General features: G+C 39.1%; 1 protein-coding gene across 2 annotated transcripts in view; it reads right to left on the bottom strand.

The window, feature by feature from the left end:
- LOC116515685 (vascular endothelial growth factor receptor kdr-like) overlaps window positions 1-19,005 on the bottom strand; it is a 210,198-nt gene that overhangs the window by 23,493 nt on the left and 167,700 nt on the right. The window contains exons 18-20 of one of the 2 annotated variants that reach the window (XM_032227845.1): window positions 18,255-18,359; window positions 12,358-12,474; window positions 1,254-1,342 (exon numbers count right to left, since the gene is read on the bottom strand). In XM_032227845.1, the coding sequence (XP_032083736.1) occupies window positions 1,254-1,342; window positions 12,358-12,474; window positions 18,255-18,359 (311 nt within the window). The remainder of the gene's footprint in view (window positions 1-1,253; window positions 1,343-12,357; window positions 12,475-18,254; window positions 18,360-19,005) is intronic. The other variant, XM_032227846.1, reaches the window with a different exon arrangement.

Here is a 19,005-nt window from a genome sequence, read left to right as displayed (position 1 = left end):
CTGGCTGATTGTCTCTTTTGCATAGTCTATAGATGTTGTTAATGTCTATGTGTCTATTGGGGCAGCTGATTTGTCAAAGGGCCAAGATTCCAGAAATTCCCTGCCATTTTTGGTCTTGGCCTGGTCTAGGATGGTCACAGTTTCCCAATTGAAACTATGGTTAAATCTGTTTATATGTTGTGAAATTAAAGAATTTTCGTTATGTCTTTTGATGGCCATTTGGAGAGCATGGATGCATCTCTTTCTTTGTCTCTTCCCTACCGAACAGTTAGCACACTGCAGTGTGAGGTTGGCGCGGACCCTTATAACTGCATAAGAGCCTAAAGACCTGGCTCTGCCAGTTAGCTTGTGCCCCAATGGGGAAGCATCACAATGGAGGCGCCAGGGAAATCAGGAGATCAGTTCAAATGGGTATAAACATTTATTGCAAACTTAAGCTCTCTACAAGAATCTGAACTACTAAGGTCCAAGAAAATTGGCTGTAGATAAGAGTCAAAGGAATTGAAGGGACCTGGACTAAGATCTCTTGTGGCTGAGAAGGGACTCAAGACTGATGACGCGTTTGACCCCTCCCTCAGGCTCAGCCTGGTCATCTCCTATCATATTGATTATGCCACTTCCCCCCAACCTGCTTCTGCCCTCCACATCTTTTAATTGTGGTACTAACTTATTTATGATTTTAGTTCACATACAGGTAGCCCTCAACGTACAACCACAATTGAGCCCAAAATTTATATTGTTAAGTGAGAAATTTGTTAAGTGAGTTTTGCTCCATTTTACCACTTTTCTTACCACATTTGCTAAGTGAATCACTGCAGTTCTTAAATTAGTAACATGGTCATTAAGTGAATCTTGTTTCCCCTTGACTTTGCTTGTCAGAAGGTCACTAAAGGGGAGCACATGACTCTGGGATACTGCGACCATCATAAATATGAATCACCTGTCAAGCATCTGAATGTGAATCATGTGACCACAGGATGCTGCAATGGTCATAAGTGTGAAAAATGGTCATGAGTCACTTTTTTCAGTGCCATTCTAACTTTGAACTGTCACTAAATGAACTGTTGTAAGTCGAGGACTACTTGTAGTTTTTATCTTTTATGATTGTAAGCCACCCAGAGTTACCTTGAGGTGAGATGGGCGGCCAACAGCTTTTACAAATAAATACCTTTGCTCAAGCCCAACCCCCACTTGGACAGAACGAAGCCTCTTTCCCTCTGAAGTTCTTAAAGAAAGTGGGCCACAGATCTTACCTTGCATACAATGAAATCACCTCGTTTTCCCCGCAGATAATTAGAGAGATTTCCATACTTGCAATATTCTACAATGACCATCAGAGGACCTGCAGACAGGATCAAACAAAGTTTATGAAATGATAACACATGGGGACGTTGTAGGAATAAGCAAAAGCAAGTAAACGTCTCCTTTGCAAAGACGGAAGAAATGGGCAATGGATAAAAGAGGAATGAATCCAAGGTCAGAAAACTGGGGCCAGGAAGTGAGAAGCGAACATTGGCTACCGGCCATATTTTCTGTTTAATGGGACAGACACCAGCTTTTACTGGCTGATGGGTGTTTGTGCAGATGTTACATCCCTCCCTGCTACCCCTGTTAGTGATCAAAGGTCTTGCAGTTTGTCTCTCCATCCTTCTGAACATGTCTCCTTGCCCCACAAACAGCAGTTATCTGATTAATTAGCACCATTAGTTGCGATCAAAGACATCCCTGTAACCATTAATCAAGGACTAAGTGCTTGGCCCAGATATGAGAGCTATTTAGTTTCAGGCATTACTGACTTCCTTGCTGGCTTTCCCACATCAAACCATGAAGTAAATCTGAAGAACCAACACAATGGAATGTTATGTAGAAAGACACACGGGTTAAGGATCACGGGTTCTGGAAATGAGGCCCTCAATGAAATGGTCCAAAAGAACAAGCTCCGCCTCTTTGGGGCACACCTGCAACATCACAACGCTCATTCAGAAGGATTGATCCATGCATTGAAATGGCACAAGGGTGAATATTTACAGCTCAGGGTTGAAATGAGGGGTTCTTGGTGCTCTCTGAGTGTGACTGTTTCTTGCAGGCCTTCCATTACTCAAGCTAGGTAACACCATCAGTGCTAGAAGGGAGTGGAGTTTGCAGAATGGAGGAGAAGGAGAGAAGGAGAATAATTTTGAGATCTTTAGGGCTTTCTGAGCAAAGCTATTTTTTTCTGTAACATGTAAAGAATGATATCAAATGAAAACAATCTTGGTCCCCCCCTCCCCATTTTAGTTCCCTTTTTAATTGTTCTTGACTTGTCACAGTGTTAAAAATGTTGCTCATCCTGGCTCTGAATGTTGGACTTGGGAACTTAGTTGAAACTCAATCTGACTTTGGGCTAGTCACTGCTGACAGCTTAATTTATTATGTAAGAACACAGTGAAGGTAAAATGGATGGAGGTGGGAAAGGAGCATGCTGAGCTCTTGAGAAGTAAGTGAGATATAAATATAATCTCCCCCCCTCTCCCTTCTTCTCATATTGACAAGAACTTGCTTTTTCAACAGTGGTCAGCAGAGATCCAATAACCCCCTTGGTGATGCCAAGATCAAAGCTAACATATATTCATTCTTTCATTTATTTATTTCTGCACTGCCTTGGAACCTCATGGCTCAGGGTGGTTTACATAATCAATCAAAGCAAATCAAATGCAACTAGAGTTACAAAGGCAACTCAGGTTTACCATCTGCCCCAAAACTCTCTTTGAGGAAGACGGGTTTTCCTCTTTACAGAAAGCAAGCAAAGTGGTGGGTCACCTCTATTCTAATGGTAAAGGACATTCTACAATGGAGTCATCTTTCCATCCCCGTATTATCACCAAGACTTAAATGTCCTTTTTTGGTGTTTTCAGGTCAGCCTTGATTCCTAGTGACTGCTTGGACTAGAACTTTTCTTGCCAACTTTTCACAGGTGGCTTGCTATTGTCTCCTGCTTAGGGTTGAAAGTGACTGGAGCAATGTCACCCAACTGGCTTTGTATCTAAGACAGGAAAAATCACAGAGTCCCCTGTCCCAACTGCAGAGTTAACTACAATATTTATTTACTTAATCCATATAATGCCTAAATCCAGCAAATTGTTTTTCCCCCTATCCTATTTATTTCCTATCCAATCAATATTTCAAAGTGGGGTCTGGAGTCATGTTATAGTTGTATGGGAATGGATAAAGAATAGCAGAGCTGGAAGGAACTTTGGAGGTCTTCTCATCCAACCCTCTGCTCAATCAGGAGACTCTATACAATTTGAGACAAGTGGCTGTCCAGTCTCTTCTTAAAAGCCTCCAGTGATGGAGCTCCCATAACTTCTGAAGGCAACTTCTGTTCCACGGGTTAATTGTTCCCATAGTCAGGAAATTTCTCTTTGGTTCTAGGTTGCTTCTCTCCTTGATTAGTTTCCATCCATTGCATCTTCTCTTGCCTTCTGGTTTTTGGGAAATAAGTTGACTCCCTCTTCTTTGTGGCAGCCCCTCAAATATTGGAATACTGCTAACAGCCCACTTGTTTGCCCACATGTCACAAAGTTTTCTTCATGGTTTTCTTTTTATAGGAGAAAAAACTCAACTTCTTTAAATCATGTGAATTTTTTTGTTTTTTGTTTTGCCATTAGCAAGTTGTCCATTATAATGGACATCCGAGATGTCCAACCTGAGCCCTAAGGCTGCACATGAACCCTAAACCTACAAAGTCTGTGGCCAAATAGGAATTTAAAATGTGATAGGAGGGAAATGATTAAATGCATGCCCGGAGAATCATTTCCACGTAACCATCAAATCGAGTTTAGGTTCCTTTCCTATCGACTATTGCAGAATGCATCTTGCATTGCATAAGCCAAGTGTAGCCCAAAGCATAGAAAAAACCCTGGTTACCTTAACTAGCTCATATTTTTATTCTTATTTCTTTGGTTTACTCTTTGTCCTCTTTTGCATTTACCCTATTTTGCATTTTGAATATAACATATAAAACTCAGTACCAATTGTTTCCTAATGTAGTAGTTTTAATAGAACTGCATTTAATACTAATCTTTGGTGCTTACTTTCTCCTATTTTGGCCAATCAAAATCCATGATATTTCCCTGTTTTTCTAATTTTTTGAATGGACATTAAAGTAATTTTCCTCCATTATAAATCATCCGAAGGAAACTCATCAGTGAGACCAACATCATGACTTTAATTAAACATATCCTGCAGAGATTTTGGAAATGCCCCAAGGATTCTTGTTTGTGATGGCAAGAAGAAAGAGAAAGCAAGATTTTGGAAACACCAGCCTCCCCCCACAAGAGTTTCAGCTGAGGTTTCTCAAAATAAAGTATCTTGGTTCCATCTCTTATCACATCTTGGTGTGCAGGAAGAGCAACAAAGATGAGCAGCAGCTATTCTTTGCTTGCAGTGTTCCCAGGATGGTTCGAGGGCACGGGATGAAACAAAGTATAACCTGCAACATTTTATTCACTCATTTGATAACACTTGATTTATTCAGCTATAACAACGTGAACGTTCCCACGTATACCAATGATGTAAGGACTAACCAATTATTGTGCCTTGGAGACTTGTTAGCCAATAATGATATAACACGTAAAGTAGGTAGAGCTCAAAGAAGCTGAAAACACTATAAGAATGATATTTCATGATTAATAATTTTGCTGTTGATTCTCATGTCAATTCTGGTTGCTCAATAAACTTCTGTTGGTTCAGCTATCCGTGGATTGGATTATTTCTTTCATCTCCAGCCTCGGGACCCTAAATGCTACATTTTGGCGCCTCATCCAGGGAAGGACAGATGTGTTGTCAGCCTAAGGGCTTCTTAACCTATCAAGGTTTCTGTAAGTATGGGATCTTCGCTTTCTCAGGAACAAAGGAAGCATGTTAATGAGTTGGGTTATCTTCTTAAGAAGTCTGAGTTATCTATTTCACAAAAGGCTCTTTTTCGGCTGGTCCGTGAAGTTGCTTTAAATTGTCCTTTCTATCCTGCAAAAGGCTCTCAAAAGTTGCAAGGTTTTGCATTCTGAGCCGAGGAAAGATATAGATATTTTGCATGCTTGGCATTTGTGTCATTATGCTATAGAAATGTTTCGTCAGAAAGAAGATTCTGTTTCTTTCTTATCATCCCCTCCTTCTCAACATTCTTCTACTGTGATTTTTCCTCCATTGGAGGAAATTTCATCTTTTGATCTTAAGTCTAAGTCTAAAATAACACCTGCTTCTTCTGACATTGTGCTAAAGCCTCCTCCTCCCCCTCCTATCCCCCCTCCTCTTTGTCTTCCTCCTATTCCCCATCCTTCTGCTAATATTCTTCCAAAGTCTGCTTTTCAGAAAATGGTAGAAAGTTGTAAATCGGATGTCACTATTTCTGGAGAAGAGTTAGCTGAATTGTTGTGTGTGTGTCCGATACAGTATCAACCACAGGCTGGACAGCAAATTGCAGAGTGGGAGGGTTTGCCATTTCAGATTTTAAGGGAGTTAAAAAAGGCTATTTATGATTATGGTAATTTTACTAAAGGTTTTTGGAAGGAATTAAGAATGGCTATACCATGATACTGCAGGATTGGAAAAAATTGCTTAGAATGATTTTGATTTCTATGCAATGTGTTGTTTGGGAAAGTGAATAAAATGTTGCAGGTTATACTTTGTTTCATCCCGTGCCCTCGAACCATCCTGGGAACACTGCAAGCAAAGAATAGCTGACAGGCAAATATTTTCTGCAGATTGCTGCAGTTTTTGCTTACACGTGTAACCTCAGTTCCAAGGACCATTCAGATGATTCACTGTAAAAACCCTACATTTCCTCGCTTACTGTTTTGCAAAAGAAATGTCTCCAGGACATTCTAAATAAACTTAAATTGGGATATGTTGATAGAATTGTTTCTATAGCTAAGAAATTATGGTTAGCAATTCTTCCTACTTCACCTTTACCTACTGGTTGTCTTTATTCTATTTTGGATGAAAAAGTGATTCATATTCATGAATGGTTGAATTTGTCTGCTTTTCCTCCTAGAAATATTTTTCCTTATCAACAGGCTTTAGAAGAATTGATTTTGAAAGCATGACGAAGATCTTTGCAATTAATAGGTCATGACCTGGATGGAATAGCTTTTGCTCATACTAAACTTGAACATGAACATTTGATGACTGTTTCTGATTCATATCAAATTGCCTTTTTCACACTACCTTGGTGATATTCAATATTCTTTACCTAAAGATCCTAGAATAGTTATTACAAATTCATTGAATCTTTCATTTTCTTCTATTTTTACTCATTCTCCTCTTCCTGAAGCACTAACAATATTCACAGATGGATCACCCACTCGTGGAGTTGTGGTTTGGATGGATGGTCAACAATGGTTTTCTAAATTCACTTCTGTTCAGACATCTGCCCAACGTTCTGAGTTGGCAGCTGTTATTTTGGCTCTGAGATTATTTTCTGATCAGCCTATTAAGTTGATTGTTGATACCAAATATGTTTTCCTTGCAATGCAATCTCTTCCTTATGCTTATTGTGCTGTTTCTCTTGACGTTAATATTTTGTCTTTATTTTTATCTTTAAAACATGTCTTGGAAGAACGTGTCTTTCCTTTATATGTTGAGCACATTAGGAGCCATTCTCCTTTTCAAAATCCTTTTATGGAAGGAAATAGAAGAGCTGATGAGACTCTCAAACAAGTTACAACTCTTTTTTCAGATCCTGTTGCTAGTCAATATTTTCATAAATATGCTAAATCTTTGACTAAACAATTTTCTGTTCCTATGTCTCAGGCTCGTGACATAGTTCGAGGATGTACTTCTTGTCAACAATTTGCTGTTCCTTTTGCTATGGGAGTAAATCCTCGAGGAACAAAAGCTAATCAAATTTGGCGAATGGATGTCACACAATTTGCTACCTTTAAACCATACACTTATTTACATGCATCCATTGATATATATTCTCACTTTTTATGGGTCACTGCTGCTAGACATGAGCACACTTTTGATTCAATGTCTCATTGTCTTTCTGCTTTTTCTGTAATGGGCTGACCAATTCAATTAAAAACTGATAATGGTCCTGGGTATACTAGCAAGGACTTTAATTCTTTTTGTCAACAATAGAACATTCAATTGATACATGGAATTCCTTACAATTCTCAAGGGCAAGCTATAATTGAGCGAGCTCATCGTACATTCAAAGCTACATTAACTAAATTAGTAAAAACTGAATCTGGTCCCTTTAATTTGAGAAAGATTCAAAATTTGATCTTTATTGCTCTTTATGCATTGAATTACTTAACTTTTCTAGATTCATTTTCAGACATTCCAGTCAAGTTTCATTTTCAGACGTCCCCAGGTTATAAGTTGGTCGTGGTTATAAGTTGGACATGGTTACACTGCAGTTAAAGATTTGCAAACAAAGCAAGCTGTGTGGATTCCAGGCCGGTGTGTTCATCCTTATCATGGAAAAACAAATAGCAATAGCAGTAGACTTATATACCGCTTCATAGGGCTTTCAGCCCTCTCTAAGCAGTTTACAGAGAGTCAGCATATTGCCCCCAACAATCTGGGTCCTCATTTTACCCACCTCGGAAGGATGGAAGGCTGAGTCAACCCTGAGCCGGTGAGATTTGAACCGCTGAACTGCTGATCTAGCAGTAGCCTGCAGTGCTGCATTTAACCACTGCGCCACCTTGGCTCAAATGAAAGATCCAAGGATGCAACATCCTCCAATCTTGCCTTGGAATCACATTGAAGATCAACCTCAATTGAAAAAATCCTTTTTTCTCATGTGTTGTTTTCTCTTTTTCTTTTTCTTTCTGGTTTCTACTAACTTGGAGACAACTCCTGCTTTTCCTCTTAGTCCTAATCTTTGGATTCGTCACACTCAATATATGTTTTTGATTCATGGTCATAATATAACTTTATATTATGAACCTCCTATGGCTCTTGGTCAAGTTGCTTTTATTCCTAATCTAATTAATTCTTCTTCTTTCATTGTTTCGCAACTTCAACATATTTCTTCTTCTTAGTTATTTTCTACTCCTCCAAATGAATTAAATTTAGTTAGATGGAATTATATTCGGATTAACCAATTTACTAGAGGCTTATGTTTTTGTTGTTATGCTCGTCATAATTGGCTTAATCAATGGTCTGATTACCCAAAAGCTAAACGGATTTTAGATAAAGTAGGGAATTATAGTTATTGTACTCAGAAATATTGGTTATGGGGTACTATTAAAACATCACAAGGTCATAGCACTATACCTGATATGTATCCTGAAAATTTTCCTATTTTTCAAACTGTCTCTTCTAATACTGGAACAGGTGGATCAATCTGTGCTGGATGGCAATTAAAAGATCCTGCAATTTGGTTTTTCTTTGACAAATATGCAACTAACGTACACCCTCAGAACTATCAATGTGCTGCCATTAGATATTTGTCTTTACCTGTACAAGTGGGTGTTTCTGGAAGTTTATCAACTCGAAAAAGACGTGCAGCCTTGGGATCAAAATGTTCTGATGAAGTTATTATTGATACTCAATTTTCTTCATTGCCTACTTTTGGACGTGCATTAGTTGGAACCATAACTGGAACTATTACTTTGGGATCATACCCAGGAATAATAGCTGAAGAAAATAGACATTCTATTTTAGGTCTCACATGCCAATTGGAGAAATTTATTAATGCTACTACTGCAATTATTAGAAATTTGCAAAATGAAATTGAAAAACTTAATCAAGACTTAATTCAACAACGCTTTGCTATAGACTATTTGCTAGCTCGTCAAGGTAGATTTTGCAGCTTAGTTGGTCAATGTGCTTGCGCTGTGCATTTTCATTCACTTAATAAAACTATTGAAGATGAATTAGCTATTTTACAAGTTTCTATAAAAAATAATGTACATGATGAATTTTCTCCTTATGCTTGGTTAACTAATTGGTTACCTAATATTTCTTGGTTAAAACAAGTCTCCTGCACCTACTATGAATGTGATTCAAATGCATGCTCTTGAAAAATCTCTTTTTTCATCATTAAAAACAAAAAGCGAGAAAAAAAGGCTATTTCTGATTATGGTATTACTGGAAATTTTACTAGGTGACGCAGTGGTTAAATGCAGCACTGCAGGCTACTGCTAGATCAGCAGGTCAGCGGTTCAAATCTCACCGGCTCAGGGTTGACTCAGCCTTCCATCCTTCCGAGGTGGGTAAAATGAGGACCCAGATTGTTGGGGGCAATATGCTGACTCTCTGTAAACCGCTTAGAGAGGCCTGAAAGGCCTATGAAGCGGTATATAAGTCTACTGCTATTGCTATTGCTATTGCTATTGCTACTAGAGGTCTTTTGGAAGGAATTAAGAATGGCTATACCATGATACCACACAGTGGTGGGTTTCAAAAATTTTTGGAACCTCTTCTGTAGGTGTGGCCTGCTTTCTGGGTCCACTGGTGGAACCTTTTCTAACCGGTTCAGTAGATTTGACGAACCGGTTCTACCGAATAGGTGCGAACTGGTAGGAACCCACCTCTGATACTGCAGGATTGTAAACAATTGCTTAGAATTATTTTGATTTCTATGCAATATGTTGTTTGGGAAAGTGAATAAAATGTTGCAGGTTATACTTTGTTTCATCCCATGCCCTCGAACTATCCTGGGAACACTGCAAGCAAGGAATAGCTGACAGGCAAATATTTTCTGCAGATTGCGGCAGTTTTTGCTTACACGTGTAACCTCAGTTCCAAGGACCATTCAGATGATTCACTGTAAAAACCCTACACCAGTACTGTCACAGAGAAGAGGGGAGTGACGTATTCTCCAAAGTACCTGAGGTTACAATGGATGCAAACTAAATAAAGGAGAGATCCAACCTAGAACTAAGGAGAAATTTCCTGACAGTGAGAACAATGAATCAGTGGAAGGGCTTGCCACCAGAGGTTGTGGGTGCTCCATCACTGGAGGTCTTTAAGAAGAGACTGGAGAGCTGTTTGTGTGGAATGTTATAGTGTCTCCTGCTTGAGCAGTGGGTTGGGCTAGAAGATCTCCAAAGTCCCTTCCAGTCCTATGATTCTATGTTCTCTACCCTACCTTTCTTCTCTTCTAGAGTTACAAGTTTTGAATCAATTATAGCTATGCATACAATATACTTGTATTCCATGACTCCTTTTCTTGATCGAGAGTAATTAGTCCCACTCCTGAAAAAAACACTGTTGGAAAAGCAAGTCAGCCATCTAATGTGGGACAATTCTCCTGCTTACTTCCACCACCACAATGCCACTGCCTGTCACAGTTGTCTTAATGCTATCGTTTTCAACAGGAAAATCATATTGGGAAGAAAAAGAATATTATTACACACCTCCGTTCTTGTCTAACTATGGATCCCAGTTCAGTCTGTTTGTGAAAGTTCTGTGGCTCTTTCTCTGCAGCAGTTCTTACTCAGCTGGGTCTTGGTTGCATTGTGAGATATATCCATTCAGGTACAATGGGCCTCATAAATATTTTATGAATGCTTTATAAACAGCGGGGGCTGCATTTTTATGGTGTTGTGTTCTGCTTGAGCTTCTCTGACAGAAAGGTTGGTATGTGTGTGTTCATGTGTGTGCAGCGGGGAAAATAGACTTGCCTCAAAATACTTGCAGTTACTTAGTTCTACTAAATCTTTCAACTTCAGCTTCTCTGAGGGGATCCAGAATGAATTATTTTAATCCTAGATACAGTTTTGCTTTCCAGTACAGAAAATGCAGAAGCCAATCTGTTTTGCCAGAACTGGGTAAAATCTTGTATGAATCCAGATATACTGTATATCAAGGTATGTATATTCACAGAGGATTTTGTGAATTTGTGATATATATATATATATATATATATATATATATATATATATATATATATAATCACAAATTCACAAAATCCTCTGTATGTATGTATGTATGTATATATATATATATATATACTGTATGTATGTATGTATGTATGTATGTATGTATGTATGTATGTATATATATATATATATATATATATATATATATATATATATATACTGTATGTGTATATATATATATATATATATATATATATATATATATATATATACACACATACATACATACATACATACACATACACATACACATATACACATACATACACACACACACACACACACACAATTTATTTATTTATTTATTTATTTATTTATTTATTTATTTATTTATTTATTTATTCAAATATATTTATATGCCGCCCAATCCCGAAGGACTCCGGGCGGCTTACAAAAAATAAGAGAAAAAAAAACACATAACGAGAAAAGAAACAGTTTAAAAACAGCAACACCCTCATACATTCATTCTAATCGGGGCTGGACCTCAACAGTGAGGTCAACAGCCCCTGGCCTGCCGGAGCAGCCAGGTTTTTACAGCTTTCCTGAAGGCCATGAGAGTGGGTATGGTCCGGATCTCTGGGGGTAGCTGGTTCCAGAGAGTCGGAGTAGCCACAGAGAAGGCTCTCCTCCGAGGGCCCGCCAGCCAACACTGTCTGGCTGATGGCATCTGAAGGAGGCCCAATCTGTGGGATCTTACATACATGCTGGTCTTGTTGTATTCAGGTCTTTTCCCATGTAACATTGAAATTGTCTTGGCAACATTTCGGCGAGGTCTCACTCACCATCTTCAGACTGGGTTTTGGGCTTAAAGCGTGGTCAGAACTGCCGTCCTTCTATAAATCTTGGTGGGTGGGTGTGGAGTGCTGGCTTTGTTTCAGTAAGTGGAATGATTGGTAGATTGGTGCAGATTGGTGCTGGCTGTGTGTCCGTTGTTGTTTCGTGTTGTAACGGTCTGGGTGGTGGGTGGGGCTCGTAGTCAACAAACGAGCCCCACCAACCACCCAGGCCGTTACAACACGAAACAACAATGGACACACAGCCAGCACCAATCAGCACCAATCTACCAATCATGATACAACCACACAACCAATCATTCCACTTACTGAAACAAAGCTAGCATTCCACACACACCCCACCAAGATTTATAGAAAGACGGCAGCTCCAACCATGCTTTAAGCCCAAAACCCAGTCCTGACTATCTCAATGTTGACTCAACCTTCCAGCCTTCCAAGATAGGTAAAATATGGACCCAGATTATTGGGGGCAAGTTGCTGACATTTGTAAACAACTATGGAGTGGTATATATGTCTAAGTACTATTGCTATAAGAAAGGAGGAGGAGTGCTTTGGATATGTTAATTGCCTTGAGTTATTTGTAAAAAATAATAAAGGCAGGATAGAAATAAAAATAAGTAAAAAATAATATGAAAGTATGGGGTTTTGTCTCAAGTTACAGAACCAAGAAATCATCAAACACTCACCTCCAGGCTTGGTACAAGCCCCCAGTAGGTTGACCACATTTAGATGATGTCCAATATGGATCAGGATCTTCAGTTCTGACATCAGAGCCTTGCACTCATTAGACGTTGCACACTCTGCTTGAGAAGGAAGACACAAGCATCTTTACACCACAGGATATCAGCAACAGGAAGAGTCAAATCCTGTTTATGTTTGAAAGGGAAGCAAATACAGGCATGGGAAAAAACAAAGTACACCCTGATCTCTTCTAGGGTCTCTGTATATTATTTCTCATCAGATAAGACACAATTTCCTGCCCTGATCTTCTCAAAGGTTCTTATCTGCAAGGACAAGTTGAGCTGTTTGGGAAAACCATTTCTGCTCCCAATTTCCTGCTAGGATAGCACAGTAGAATGTTGACCATTTGTGAACAATGAAAGTTCTAAAAGCTAAAATCTTTTTGTCCTCTAGAGGTCTACATACCATTGGAAATAATCTGGATGGATGGAGATACCCAAAACATTTAGACAAAGTAGAGACTTGGTTTTAGAGGCTGTCTTGAAGATCATGATGATATCCAGGACAGCCTAGATAACTCCAGGAGATCAGAATGATCAACCATTCACAAGGTGGATTAAGATTCAATCTTGGCCAAAAAGGACACCAACTTCATTCATTGCTTGGATTTTATTCATTATTGCTAATGCAGTCCCATAACACTACAGTTTTGCTTCTCTTCATTTACTCTTGAATTAAATTTCCTTCATTGCATTCCATTGACATAATTAATTTTCTTCCTTCTCCATTCAAGTTTACAGTTCAGTACTACCATCCAGAAGAACTTGGGGGTTCCATACAAGACTTTGAAAAGCTAAATGCAGACTCAAGAACTGATCGGGTATGTCCACTAGCAAGATATGGTCATAACAGTGAAACTTAATTAAGCAAAGGAATTTATGTTGGGTTTACTCCTATACGTGATAATAAAATTGAGTTGCTAACTGATTGAATATGATAATGGAAAGATAATTAAATAAAGGTTAAAATATATGGAATAGGGGCAAATATGAAACTGCTATGGGGAGAATGTAACCCAGTCTACATCTCGCCCAAAAATAGGTTGGATGGGTAAAATACAATTATTATATATGTATACTTCTTTTTTTCTCTCTTTTAAAAAAGAAAGAGGAAGATATGTGTTAAAATTAAATATGTATACTGAAAAGGAATTATAAATACCATCAACATAAAATGGAGCTCACTCAGAGGCTGAAATACACCAAGTAAATGAGTTGAAGAGTGGGATGTAGAGGAGAGAGGTAAGGGAAGAAGAGAGGGAGAGGAGAGAGGGAAGGGGGAGGAGGAAAGAACGAGTGGAAAGGAGGGAGAGGAGAAGGAAAGAGGAAGGAGAAGTAGAGAAGGATGACAGAGGGAAGAAAGGAGGTAGGGAGGAGGAAGAGAGAGGGTGAAGAAAGTGATGGATAAGGTACAAATATGGTGTATGGAGAGCAGAAGAGCCAATAATTGTTTTTGGGAGTTGATGTTAAGACAAATTGATGTACACAGTTAATAATATAATAAGATGTTGGTTATGTAATAGTATACATGTAGCTATATGTTATGAAAATGAAAAAATAAAAAGCTTTAAATAAAATAAATAAGCAAAGGAAGGAGCCCATTTAAAAATGGAAGCATATGAAGAGTGATTGCAGGAATTGGGTATGTCTATTCTAGTGAAAAGAAGAACTAGGGGTAACATGATAGCAGTCTTCCAATATCCAAGGGGTTGCCACAAAAAAGGAGGTCAAACTATTTTCCAAAGCACCAGAAAGCAAGACAATGGATGGAGGCTAATCAAGGAGAGAAGCCACTTAGAATTAAGAGAAACTTCCTAACAATGAAAACAACCTGTGGAACAGCTGGCCTTCAGAAGTTGTGGGAGCTCCATTACAGGAGGCTTTTAAGAAGAGAATGGACAGCCATTTGTCGGGAATGGTACAGGGTCTCCTGTACTAAAAAGACCTCCAAGGTCCTTTCCAACTTTGTTATTCTGTTTTGCTCCCTTGGTTTCTTTCACGTTTCTTTAACTCTGTCTCTCATCCACTTTATCTCTTTTTCTCTTCAGATGTTTCTCCTTGTCTTTCTCCTTCTCTCCATGCAGGAAGCTTGAACAAATGGTTCATTCCTTCACTTGTAGAGAAAATTGCTTACTTGAAAATGGCCTTTGAAATTAGACCAAAAGCAGGCTGAACACAGGCTGAGAAGTGCACCAATTACACACCTGTTCTTGGATTTAAAATATTCTTAATAATTCTGGCAACATAATCCCACAATAACTCAGTTTCTCACAATAAGGATTGTTCATACCAATGACTTCCAGGAAAGAGCTAGGGACAACTGTTGTTGAGAACTACTATATTTTCATTGGAAACATTTCTCAAACAAGTCACATATTTGGCAAGTAGTAGGATGACATTTTCCAGAGTGTACTTCCATGTGGGATAATTCAAAAGCATGGAGAAAAATGTGGGACAGACCTTTGAAAACAGTACTAAATAAAGAATAGTGGCTATTCCTGATGCTCTTGGAAAGAAAATTGGATGCTCAAAGTAATTTCGATCATACATAAAAGATAACAGAGTAACAGAGTTGAAAGAGACTTTGGGGGGTCTTCTAGTCCAACACTCTGTTCAGGCAGGAAACCCAATGCAATTCCAGACAAATAGCTATTCAGACTCTTAAAAGCCTCCACTACTTCTGAAGGCAAGGCTGATTAATTATTCTGACTGTCAGGAAATTTCTCCTTAGTTCTAGGTTGCTTCTCTCTTGGTTCAGTTGCCACTTGTCCTGCCTTCAGGTGCTTTGGAGAATAGCTTGACTCCCTCTTCTTTATGACAGCCTCTTAGTTATTGGATATTGGATAAGGATGAGCAGATGACTGACCAAAAGTTGTGCTAACATCTAGAAGTTTTGTATTGTGAAGCAAACGTGGTTTCACAACAAAATGTAAGATTTTGCAGTGATGAAAGAAATCGGTCCAGCCCTCATCTAGTTAGAGAAAACTCCACAATATATTTTAAAACCTAATATTCCAAGCAATTAATATGCTAAGTGGTGTATTTATTCATCAAGTATCTATAGAGAGAACTGGTATGTAAATGTCATTACCAGATGGCCCAAACCTTGTCACTGGAAAGAAAATAAATTTGTTTATGTTGGCAAGGTTTGTGCTCCTCATCCTTAACACAATTCCTTTCTGATTTCTTTAAATACTTAAATGTTAAGGTATTTAGACTACTAGAAATCCATCCATATTAGTAGAAAAGATACCTTTGACTGATCATCTATCACTCATTGTATGAGACGAGCTGAGGTGGCGCAGTGGTTAGGGTGCAGTACTGCAGGCCACTTCAGCTGACTGTTAGCAGTTCTAATTTCACCGGCTCAAGGTTGACTCAGCCTTCCATCCTTCCAAGGTGGATGAAATGAGGACCCAGACTGTGGGGGTGATATGCTGACTCTGTAAACCGCTTAGAGAGGGCTGAAAGCCCTATGAAGCGGTATATAAGTCTAACTGCTATTGCTATTGCTATTGCTTCCATGCTAAGCTAGATTTCTTTACAAGGTCTCTCGAATTGGTATGACTGTTGTGTTTTAATCATGCATTGTTTTTTTATGTCGTTTTAAATTCTTGTTTGTATCCCCCTTCCCTGGTTGAGTTGTGAGCTGCCCTGAGTCCCCTTCGGGGGAAAAGGGCGGTATATAAATAAAATCAACATTCAACATTCCTTCCTTGGGCAGGATTTGGACTAGAAGACCTCCAGGATCTCTTCCAGGTTCCAGCCCTCTGATCCTGTGATTTGTCATTAATTGATTTAATTTGTTTATCTCTTTGGCATTACCCCTTTCAGTCATTAAGAAACAAGATGATATATATTCCAGCTTCATTCAGTTTGCTGAATCTCTCTGTATGTTAATGGAGTATGTTGGAAATGAGGGAATAACTCTGATTAGCTGAACATATTTATAGCATCTAATCTGGTGTTTCTCAATTTTGGCAGCTTGAAGACATGTGGACTTCAAAGCCCAGAGGGGAGTTGAAGTCCACACTCTTTAAGTTGCCAAGGTTGAGAAACATTGATTTAATCTCTGGCATGCCAGAAACTAAACTTGGATCTTGTGCATGCAGAACCTGCTCATGTGTTTTGGGCAGAGAGAGTCCTCCTGTGCCTTCTAGAGAAGCTCTACCCGTAGTCATCTCTGGTGGCCATTCAACAAGGTACTTCATGTTGCCCTTCTGGAGGCTGGCCTGTACAGGACATCTCTAACAAAGGTACATGGCAATGCTGTTTCATCATGTCAGAAATTCAAAGCTAGAGGCTTCAGAGTCATAAATGGATTCAGGATCAGTTTCAATACAGTTGCTCTGGAGGTTTCAGCACCTGGCTGAGAGCAATACAATAAATCTTGAACCCAAGTCTGCAGGGATGCCATTATGGTACCTGACATCATGTCACCTGCCATCACGTTATTTACATGTTGGGTTGGGAATAGGCAAAAAGCTGCAAGTTGCGGCAATAGAAGGGGAAAGCTATACCAGTGGATGTTCTTAAATGGAGACCATGTTTAGGGGGCTTTCTTGGCATGGTTGTCATGATGAGGAGCCTTGGTTGTTTTTAGGAAGGCTACAGGGTAGATGAGTCCAGTCTCAAAATATTTAATAACAGCAAACTGCCTCCCTGGGATGATGTCTTCCTGACCCGCCTCCTTTCTCTGTATGCTCCTTCAATTGAAGCATCAACATAACAGAACAACAGAGTTGGAAGGGACCTTTGAGGTCTTCTAGTCCAACTCAAGCAGGAGATCCTATAACCATTCTGGCTGTCCAGTCTCTTCTTAAAAGCCTCCAGTGATGGAGCATCCACAACTTCTGAAGGCAAGGAATTCCATTGGTTAATAGTTTTCACTGTTAGAAAATATTGAAATATCTTCTTAGTTCTAGGTTGCTTCTCTCCTTTCCAACCATTGTTTCTTGTCCTGCCTTCTAGTGCTTTGGAGAACAGGCTGACCCCCTCATATTTGCGGAAGCCCTTCAAATATTGGAACACCCCTGTCATGGCACCCCTTCAGCCACCCAGCATTTTTATTTAAGAGAAGGTCTTGTGTAGATTCCAAAAACACAGCTGTAAATTCTTTTTAAACTTTACCCCCTCTGAAAATAACTGAAAACCTGGGATGAAGAGATTTTTGGCAAAAATGTGAGAGAAGGTGATAAGCTACTGAAATTGCTTTGTACTTGTCTTGATGAAGGAGGAAGTCATTTCCTTGTATATCTTTTTTTCTTTATATATCTTTTCCTTTCCCCCTTTTTTCTCTCTGCACTTTTCATTTTTTTTTAGTTTGAATTAGTTTTTTATCTTTGTATTGTTATACTGCAATAAAAATTCCAGTAAAGGAGAATATTTGTAGCTCAGGGTTGAAATGAAGGGTTCTTGGTGGTCTCGGAGCTTGGTTGGTTTCTTGCAGATGTTTCATGACCCAATTAGGTAACATCATCAGCTCTAAGGTTGACTAGCTGACTAGCACTGATGATGTTAACCAGGGTGGGTGATAAAACGTCTGCCAGAAAACAACTAAGTTCACAATGCAATAAAAGTTATTATTAAAAAATGAAAGCTACTGAAAAACAATACAGCCAAATCAGGCAGGATGCTCAAGGACATAACAATAGGCACCAAAGTACGATAGGCCACATTGCCCATCTCACTCCAGAGTTACCGCAAGAAAGAGGGAAGAGTAATAAAAGGAATGCCATCCTTCCTTATTCAATTTTCAATTGCAATGTTTCTGAAACTTCTCCAGTGACACAACCAGCTTTGGGTTTCAGAAGGAACTGTTGAGGAGTCTGAGAGAAGTGTACCTTTAAGCATTTTAACAGCCACTGTTTTGCAGGTTGAAGATTTATCTATGCCAAAAGCAGATGCTTCCACCACTTTGCCAAAAGCACCATGACCCAGAGTTTTACCTAGAGAAGCAAGAGGAGAGAATGAGCCAGGCAGCACCCACAACACCAGGCATGGAAGGGAAGTGGGGGACAAACACTCATTGTGGCCAACTCGCCATGAGATGCTGCCACATGGCTAACTCTCTGAGGAACAAGAGTTACACTAAGATTGAAGAAGTGATGAAAAATAACCATTAAAGAAAGGATGCCAAAGGAGAGACAAAATGAAATGTGAATGACAACAATTAAAAAATATTTTTAAATCATTTTAAATCAAATTATTGAATTGTCCTGTGGCGAGTTATCTCATAGCGAGTTGGCTGTGGTGAGTTGGCTGCCATTGGGTTGTCCCATTCCAAAGCAAAGTTGGGTGTCGCAAGACCAAAGGAGGGACCTGCTTTGCAACCCTCCAGTTCTAGCATAAAAGAAGTCTGTTCTGCAAAAACAGGCCTGCAAAGCAAAAGAGATTCCTCTTATTCCGCTTGTTTTACACAATTCATTGCTTCTCCCCCCCCTCTGTTTTGCCACATTGATTCTCGCTTTTGCAGAAATAACGCTTGACATTTTTTTTCTGAAGATGTCTCACTTTCAAATATAAATCTCTAATCATGCTGGGGAAAAGAAAATCATCCTTGTTTATTCAAAGACGGAAGGAAGGAAACATTGT

Source organism: Thamnophis elegans, chromosome 12 (genome assembly GCF_009769535.1).
Source record: "Thamnophis elegans isolate rThaEle1 chromosome 12, rThaEle1.pri, whole genome shotgun sequence".
Classification (NCBI taxonomy): Eukaryota; Metazoa; Chordata; class Lepidosauria; order Squamata; family Colubridae; genus Thamnophis; species Thamnophis elegans.
This window is presented reverse-complemented; position numbering and strand designations above follow the sequence as displayed.